This window comes from Argentina silus (genome assembly GCF_951799395.1).
Source record: "Argentina silus genome assembly, chromosome: 2".
Lineage (NCBI taxonomy): Eukaryota > Metazoa > Chordata > Actinopteri > Argentiniformes > Argentinidae > Argentina > Argentina silus.
The window spans coordinates 15,938,387-15,947,830 of record NC_139656.1 but is presented as its reverse complement, the minus strand read 5'-3'; the positions used below and the strand labels follow the sequence as shown (position 1 = coordinate 15,947,830).

Sequence of the window (9,444 nt, the reverse complement as noted above, 5' to 3'; positions counted from 1 at the left end):
CTGCTAGAAGAAACAGTGTCAATAACTCAGTTGGCTTTGGACCTGCTGAACTAAATTCTTTTGTGTCCAACTAAATTCTTTTCATGGGTTTACTTCATCAAACTCAAACCTGGAGGCTTGATAGAAGATGTGACTAAATGCTAGCATTTCTAATATTTTCAGGATGTAATGTCTCTGTTAAACTTCTCTGGAATTAAGCAAACCTTTATCAGTGTCTTGACAGGCATGTGAAAACAATAGAGGACACTTGTTTTGTGTCAAAATGAGTATTTTTTCCTTCATTTTGGAGTGAGTTTTCCCCGGCTACAACAGTTTCTGACCACAGTGAAATAAAATGACACTTTGGACCTAAACAGCATGACCACAATGCAGGATTTAATTTACCATAACTCTGCAGGGCAGTCCATTGGACCACTAAAGACAACACATTCACCCTGCTAGTAGCTTTAAGTCCAAGCACATCCTCAGTGAACACATGCTAGTTTTGGTCCTCAAGACACAAGGACCATAATTAGATTTTTGAGTTGAATTCATTACCTCAGATGGCAACCGCTATGGAGAAAATTGAATTGCCTCTATCAAACCCTTACAATTATTGTGCCGGTTTAATTCACACACCCTAAGAAATTACTCCTGCTCAAATTGTAACAAAAACAAAAAAGTACATTTCAGTCTCTGTGTGAGAGGCATTCTAATGTGAATATGATACTCCAATTAAAACTGTATAGTTGTTGTAAATCAGTAATACAGCATATTGGGTTTCCTGTTCATTATCATAGGTAGGTTGTTACTCTTTAGTCTGAAATAGGTACCATGTGGCTTATCAAAAGGCATGGACACATATAAAGTGTGATTAATAAAATGAGACTGAGACTGCAATAGGGAAAGGTGAAATGACAATAAAATGTTTTCCAGTATTTGGTTATTTATGGAACTAAGGGGAGTCAAACACTTAGCCCTGCGTAATGCCCTTGCCTGATGAGTAACCTGAAGAGTAGTGTTGGCTAAAGCCTAAGCTTAAGCTCAGTGGGCTAATACAGTCTTGTGGCGCAGCGATGACCCGGGTTCAGACCCAGTTGGTCACACCGCACAGTTTATTTTTGGAGCTCCTCTTTCGTCACGCTCTCACACTCCCTAATCCCCAATGGTGTCACTAATGGAGGTAATTCTATATCCTTTGAGGATGGAATTTTTTTTTTGAAACAGCCCAATGGAATATATTTGACACTGAATGTAATTCTTCAATTTGTACGGGAAAATTACAGTTTGTCACACCTTGTACATTCACATTTTATGGTTATAATTCCAGTCCTCGTGTGCATGGTGGACTGCTATAAAAAAAAATATGTCTCTGGAGATGAGTGGACCAAATTCGGGGGATAGCTTTTTTGAGGACCACAAGTAAGAAAACATGTTAGAGAGTGGGGAATACCCAATTATTCTTAGGTCAGTGAAGCAACTGTTCAGAGGGTTTTATGGCAACCTCTGAGAGGAACAGCTTTATGTTATTGGTGTATGATTTGGGCATAAAGTTATCAAGTCAGAATTATGCCTATTATCACTTTCATGCATGCTGTCATGGAAATGTCTGCAAAAGAAAACAAAATAAACATGACACCTCCTAAAGAGTATTATCATCTAACAGCTTTGCAGGTCTGTTAATGAAACTGTATTTCTATCCATTAGTGATTATTTGTAATTACAATGTAAGTGGAATGTTAGTGATCTGTACTTTTATCTTTGATCATTCAAAGGAATGGCAAATGATTGTACACTGCATACATTGAGCCCTGGATACATTATACCCATGTGTTACGTACAGTCTGGTTCTGAAATGTTTTGAATACTGTATTTCTTATACAATGGATGCTTAATTGGAATATGTTCGGCAGAATAAATACAAAGAAATGCAATCTTTCATTTCTTTATTGCTTTTATTTGGTGGCTCATCAAACACATTTAGCTGTTTTAGAGGGTTGTATTCTTCTGAATAGTAGCACTGTGCTTGCTCATGACTCATGAGAGACTGCAGATAAACTGATCTTGGTCAAGTGATCATGTCAATATAAACATAAAAATACAATGTTACAACATTTGGTTGGAAGTCAGATTGTATTTTATTTTATAACTGTGTAACATGAGGATGTTTATCATAGTTCAATCAGGGACACGTGACACCATAAACTTCTATTGACCAATACAATTGGCAACATATCTGAGAATGTGATCCAAAAATATAATTGAAAAGTGGGCTTGAGCTTGCATGAATAAAAGCTGACATATTTTCTAATATGAACGCCACCAGTTTTCAATTGCTTTTTCACTCATGCACACAGTGCCATCTTCTGGTCAGCCCTTGTAAGACAAGTCTGTGGTGGTAATGCTGTCTGCAGGAGTATGGGAACTTGAAGAACCATTACACTAGAAGCATACACCTGATTCAAAGCGGTTACTCCATTTCTTCATAAATTTCATACTGCTAAACCATGTGTGTGCTCAGTCATCTGTGCTTCCTTACTTGATTAAGTAGAGAAAGAAAAAAATAGTCATCTAGAGTGGTCATTTCAATTGTGATATCATTCCATGACTGTCAGTCAACCATCATTGTATCTTGTTAAACAGAATGCTTGAAACTGACAATTCAGACAACTATTTGTAGGTCAAGATGTGATGGCATGGAGAGTTGTCTTCAGCAAGTTTGACAAATTTGCAAAATCCCATTTAACCAAAATAAGCCATTAAATATCATCAAAAGCATCAGACCCCAATATGACGCTTAACTTAAAGTGACAACTTACTGTATAACATAAAAATCTGTCATATGCTCAGCAAAGACAAGAAAGAGACAGTCAAAATGTAATCTCTAATCAGGACATCCACCTAATCAATATAAATGGCATGACAATCCCAAACATGTTTAATATGTGTCTTTATTTACATAAATACTCAAGAAAGGAATCAAGGGGGACATTGGTCCCTCGACAGATCATTATTGTAGAGGGTTATTATTATTTGCTCTCTGGTGCCTTGTCCCCTGCTTCCAGCTTGGGGGCAGCTTTGGGCTCACGGTGGGCAGGGAACACCTCCCATGGGCTGTTCAAGTCAAACTTGCGGAACTCCTGTGAGAGCTCAACAGGCTCTGCCACCACTCGTTTCACCTCATCATCATAACGCACCTGAGACAGAACAGATGGGGAGACGGGGTTGGGGAGCAAGACAAATAAATAACTATTAGAGCATCAGGACAAAATATTAACACCCGCCAAATGTAGGTAGATTTTGGCATTGGTGGGTAAATCTGAACATCTTACCAGCCACTTTGGTGGGTAGCCAACAAATGTTTGCGAATACTATGCTACAATTTATTTTATGCTGCTCCTGCCTCCTACAGCTGACTAACTGCTCTCACTCACTTCTCCTGACACCCAAATCAGCTTTTTTTAGTCACAACTTAAAATAAAGCATTAAAGGAAAATTCAACGACATGCGACAGCAACTTCTAAGCAAAGATGCATGTTAATAAACACAAGTGATGGATGTATGCACTAGTGCAGTAGATTAGATTAGATTAGATTCAACTTTATTGTCATTGTGCAGAGTACAAGTACAGAGACAACGAAATGCAGTTAGCGTCTAACCAGAAGTGCAAAAAAGCAGAAAAGTGCAGTGTGAACAGTATACACAGGTAGTGCAGTATAGTAGTGCAGTATAGTATAAGTAGTGCAGTGTAAGCAGTATCTGAATTAGTAGTAGCATTATAAGCAGAATAAATAGGATGCAGTATGAACAGTGTAAGCAGCATATGAGCTGTATAGGCAATGCAGTCTAGCAGTATATATGTATTAACAGTAACATTAGAGTAAATAGCACTTTTGGATGTAAAAAAACAGGCAGTAGCTAATTTGGAAACAATAACCTCGCTCCTCTTTAAAGCTCATTGTTGTTTTCAAAAACCATGTGATTATCCCCTAATACGTCACTCAGGGTAAAATCCTCAAACTAGCCTGTCTTTGTCTTTGATCTACAGAACACATTTGGAAGCTGTTTTCACAAGCCCACACGTTCGTAAGGTGATCTGGACAACTATTTTGAGACAAAAAAATAAATAAAAAAATCTGTAGAGGATTTTTGTTTCCCCTTTAGGTTTCTTTTCTTTTAGTACTGATGTACTGTATTCATCTCTGTTAGATAGACACGAGGCAAGCTTTTTCCATGTCTGATCTTACCTCAACATATCCAGACAGTGGGAAATCCTTTCTGAATGGATGGCCCTCGAACCCATAATCAGTCAGGATACGCCTCAGGTCTGGGTGGTTGGCAAAGAACACCCCGTACATGTCCCAAACCTGACAGCACACACACACAAGCAACAACACTTTCATGAGCAAAACTTTTGACACCACTGCATGAGTTACAGCTGGTCTTTTCTGCATGGAAACAGGAACTTTACTATACTATAAAAAAAGAGTGCTGACACTGAACTGCCAAAAAAGGTCTGCAACACATCAGTAATGGTATGTGAAACAATACTAACTGTGACAAAATGATTGCGATCAGTCATAAAATTCTTTCTATTGTCACTTTATTTTGTTGTTGTTGTTTGTGATGTGGGCTTCTGTAATGGGGATCAATAAAGTACCTATCTATCTAAAAATTGATTGTTTTCCTCTTGCTAGCATGGCTAACATTGTTATTAGGCTAACCAGTGCTGCTGTGGTGCTGATAGTTAGCGCAGGTGGCATTACACCTGGGCTACATACTGTGCAACTTATCCCAAGTATTTTGTGTAACAGAAACGTTTGTATTAATAAAACAATACCATAGGCAGTCTGCTTATCTCTATAGTCTTGGAGCGCATTTGTCAAAGCATTCTTCTGAACTGGACAAATCAGACTCACCTCCCTCTCATACCAGTTGGCTGCCATGTGGACAGACACAGCAGAATCTACTGGGGTGAGCTCATCTGTGTAGGTCTTGATACGGATCCGTGAGTTGTAGCGGAGGGAGAGCATGTTGTACACAATCTATTCCCCATCACAAAGAAAACATCTTAGACCTAAACACTTCATCTGTAAATTCACATCACTGATCAAACCTGAGTTCCTATATAAAAAATAAAAAAAAGTCCATTCTCACTCATGTCAATTATGGAAAGTTTGTGTCCAGTCTAAGTGGCAAGTAGTGTAAGTGGCAAGAGAGATGCATATACATGAATACCTCAAAACGATTCTGGCGGGTAGGGATGTCCACTGCAGTGAGGTCAATCATATTTCTAAACTGAGCGTTGGTGTGATCCCTCAAGAAGGTCAACACAGGGATGACCCCCTCAGGATGGATCATCACCTCCAACTCGTTGTAACACGTTACCTGAAAATACACCATGCATCCAAATGTCATGGTAAAACACAATCTAATTACTCATATGTTGCAATCATCATGGAATGTCAAGTATAGCCTCCTTTCGAGAAGTATACTCAAATACTGTTATTAACTGACCTGAACTTGCTGCACGTATTTTGGAAGCATTTCAGCCACATATTCTCCAAAAGCTGAGAGTTGGTTGTGGGTGACTGCATCCTTAGGTCTGACTGTGGCTGAATAAAGATGGGCAAATCAAAGTTCAGTTGAGTAACACGAAAAAGGATTATGAATTACCTATCAAAAACAACAATTATGTTGTTTAAGAATAGGCTATAATATATAATCCTTGACAAAAAAGATTGCCAACTAACTTTATATTGGACATGACTAAGGATTTGACATAGCCAACTCTATTCATGCAGTGCCATAAGAAGATAAATAATGCCAGTGAATGTTATGGTATTAAACCATATTATGGACTTCTATTGCGAATTGATACTTACGTCTGGATTCAGTAGTTGTGGTCTCAGACCTGGCTTGCACAAGGTATGCGCTTCGATTAGCAACTGCAACACATAACGCTTATTATTAGCAACTGCAACACATACATTATAATAGTTATTGTCGTACACATAACACCCATCTAAACTCACATTACACCTCTTAAATACAGTACAGAACATCTAACTGGTGGTGTGTATGGGGTGGTACAGTAGCTGACGGTGACAGCATTGATAGGCTAGTCTAGTCTGTAACATTACTTAGCCTACTTGGCGGAAGGTCAACCAAGAACTATCTGAATACAGATCATTCTCTCAGCAATGGAGATACGTTCAATTCAAGCACGTGAATTAGTTGTACAAAACTCCACAGTTAATTCTCTCTTATTATTTACTTACGATTTAGACTCTTGCTAAGACCTCCGCGGACAAAACGCACCAACGAAGCCGCCATCTTTGCCCCTCAATGTAATCACAAGTCTTCTTCTGATTTTGAGATAGCTTTCAATCCACCGCATGATCGCCACCTATTGGTGGAGTATCGATGGAACGGATGATACCCATGCCTACCAGAGGATTTAGAAATCGTGGTAATGTCAAGTATAATTAGATAAACATCCTCAATGATGTCAATGCTATACCTTGAATAATACATAATTCTTAAGTAAACGTTTTTATTTTCAATTGTATTGACATTTCACGAGACTTTACATTTCAACAAATACAGTATAAATACAAACAATTAAAAAAAAATCAATAATTATAATAATAATATATATATATATAATATATATATATATACACACGCACACACCTGAGTTCATATATATATATATGTATATACATACATACATACACACACACACACACATTTATATATATATATAAGTTTTATAGAGAAGCCTTGTTTAGGGCATTCTATGTACAATAAAGGTAACGATTCAAAGGTAATACCATATAACGAGTCTGAGAGGGTGCCCAGAGAGGGTCAGCACCGACAATGGGCACGTAAACAAAAAATGCAACAACGTGACCTGCATGCTATTACCTTTGGGTCGTTGTTTGTAGTGTAGGCTTCCACCTAAAAAACATAACGACTAAAGCCATCTATGCAGCCATGTATTGCAATACCATGGTTTTAGTTTATCATCTGAGTCCATATACCACAGCGCGTTGGGACCTTTGGTCGTGCGCGCCTAAGCTCCACACCTTGAGGCTCGATCAACTTCATTATCTGTCATAGTGTTGCGTTACTACAAAAACTCTCTGAATTGCACGAAGATGCAGTCATCCTTGCATTTGGCCATTACTGTTGATTTCACTTGGCACAAAGGCCAATACCGTATCCAAGTCTGTGGTTTCTATTTCTGAAAAGACCCAATGTGCGGCAATAACGTTCCACTTCTTGGCTATGGAACAACTCCCGAGTTGACATGGCAGTATGTTTGGAGTCTTGCTGTATGATGAAGCACCGCCCAATGAGATTGGACGCATTTTCTTTTACTTGAGCAGACAATATGTTACTGGACACTTCACAATTCATTCTACAACATATACATCACCAATGAACAAAGCATTTCACTATATCAATTATGGCTGTATGCGATGTACTTGACAAATAACATTTGATTTGATGACAAAATAGCCTGTTCCAGTGGCAGCCATAAATGCCCAAGCTATAACACCCCCTCCACCATGTTTCACAGATGAGGTGGTGGTATGCCATGGATTTTAGGCACTTCCTTTTTTTCTCCACACATTTCTCTTGCCTTCACTCTGGTACATTTAACAAGTACAGTTTCACCAGGTCATCTAACTCATTTCAATGGTGGTGCACAGCAAAAGGGAGGCATGCAATTAACCAAATCCCCTACTTTAATCTTGAAATGTAACTGCAACTTTATTCTTAAAATGTCAACCTCTCAAAATAAAATGTTGACTTTGTTCTCAATATTTTATTTCCACTTTATTCTCTAAATATTTCAACTTAATTCTCAAAGTTTAATTTCAACTATATTATCAAAATAATGCGACTTTATTCTGGAAATTTCGAGAATTGCAAACATTTATTTTTATCTATATATATATAAGTACAACCGCCCCATCACCGTTTTTTTTCTCTTCACTTGGCCTTAATACTCTTCCATAGCTTTGCATCATGTCCCGATAAACAACTTTTTTTTTTGAGAAATGTACAACACACTTGATTCACTATAGTAAGAAACGTATGCAATAAAAGCAATGAGCTCATGTAGAAAAATCCTCTCAAGTGGCAGTTATTTTGGCCAAAGCTCATTTGACAGTTTCTGTAGAAATGCAACAAAGTACTTTGAATGACAGTTCCTCAACACCCTTAAATGGACCCCCCTCCACAGACTTGCTGATGGTAACGCTGAAGCATCTCCAGCTGTGCAGAGCGTACCAACACATGTGGTCGGACAGAAGCCAACATCTGACAGGCTTCCTCTGGACTCCAGCAATGCAACTGTGAACAAACAAAACAAAACATTACAATACACACTGACAACCACATACATTCTAATAACAATCCAATAAGAATAACTCACTCGTATAAGGTATGCAGCAGCTAGTGTAGCACTGCGGGAGCGTCCAGCCTTACAGTGGACGTATACACTTGTGCCCTTTTCCCTGTGACGGAGTGCAAACTCCACACCTCTGTGCAGGTTCTCTAGACTGGGCACACCTGTCAGGTCAACTGTGCTGAGTTGCAGCTGCTCCACCCCTGAGGCTCTCCACTCCTGTATCAAACATACAAAGCACATTTCCAATTATATAACGCCAATAGTAAACGCACTGCAGTCCAGAAGGCCATGACCTTGCACTTAGGGCAAGCAGCATAAACATGATATTTGTTTTCTATGGCAAACCCACTTAACATAATAGCATTAGCAACTTCGCTTGGGTCATGGCTGAAGCAAAGGAAAATGATAACAATGTCACCTCTGCTGAGTTGCACAAATATTTAGTCTCATATTCCTCGTTCATGGTGATCACGCCTCTGACATTTTCTGTCTGCACCAGCTGAAAACAGAAAAAAAGGATGGCGACTTAAAATATGTGATAATGTTTTTGATTTTATCTTGAAAGGAGCTATTGGGAATGGAATATGTAACAGCTCGCTACCTCTTCAGTCATTGATTTGAAAGGAAGAGCTCCTAATATCACAGTCTGGTCCACGCGGTTGAACCACTGTCTTGATGATACCTTCTCCATGACAACATTATACGCTAACGTGGGATAAAATAACAGCCTTGCTAGTGCTCCAGACATTTCACCGTTCTTTTCAGTTTACAGTTTGGGAATTCCGAAAGTTTCTTGTTAATGAAAACCTTCTCTACGCTGTCACATAACCCGGTATAGCACGGAGTGAGAAACGTATTCCCTCGGCTAGAATACGCTCGATCGTCCCTTGTGGACCGGATGACTATGTACATTTCATGGATAAAGTCAAAGTGTTTACAAAATAGGGTAAATGACAGAAGAAAAGAAAAGCAACAATGACCAATCATATTTTTACATTATGCCATTAACTCACCAACCTGGAAAATGTATAGTTGCTGTC

The 9,444-nt window shown here is 38.7% G+C and overlaps 2 protein-coding genes across 2 annotated transcripts; both read right to left on the bottom strand.

Annotated features, from left to right (window-relative positions):
- Window positions 1-2,912: 2,912 nt before the first annotated feature.
- ndufs3 (NADH:ubiquinone oxidoreductase core subunit S3) lies at window positions 2,913-6,322 on the bottom strand. The gene is made up of 7 exons (XM_083690354.1): window positions 6,261-6,322; window positions 5,865-5,927; window positions 5,497-5,594; window positions 5,218-5,367; window positions 4,899-5,024; window positions 4,227-4,346; window positions 2,913-3,176 (listed from the first exon to the last, which is right to left on the bottom strand). The coding sequence occupies exons 1-7, from the start codon at window positions 6,313-6,315 to the stop codon at window positions 3,009-3,011; spliced, it is 780 nt and encodes a 259-aa protein (XP_083546480.1). The 5' UTR covers window positions 6,316-6,322; the 3' UTR covers window positions 2,913-3,008.
- A 479-nt stretch (window positions 6,323-6,801) lies between these two features.
- Window positions 6,802-9,200, bottom strand: ptpmt1 (protein tyrosine phosphatase mitochondrial 1). Its single transcript, XM_083664919.1, has 4 exons — window positions 9,006-9,200; window positions 8,823-8,903; window positions 8,429-8,620; window positions 6,802-8,346 (listed from the first exon to the last, which is right to left on the bottom strand). Exons 1-4 carry the CDS (start codon window positions 9,150-9,152, stop codon window positions 8,215-8,217), a joined length of 552 nt encoding a protein of 183 aa, XP_083521045.1. The 5' UTR covers window positions 9,153-9,200; the 3' UTR covers window positions 6,802-8,214.
- Between the last annotated feature and the right edge of the window lie 244 nt (window positions 9,201-9,444).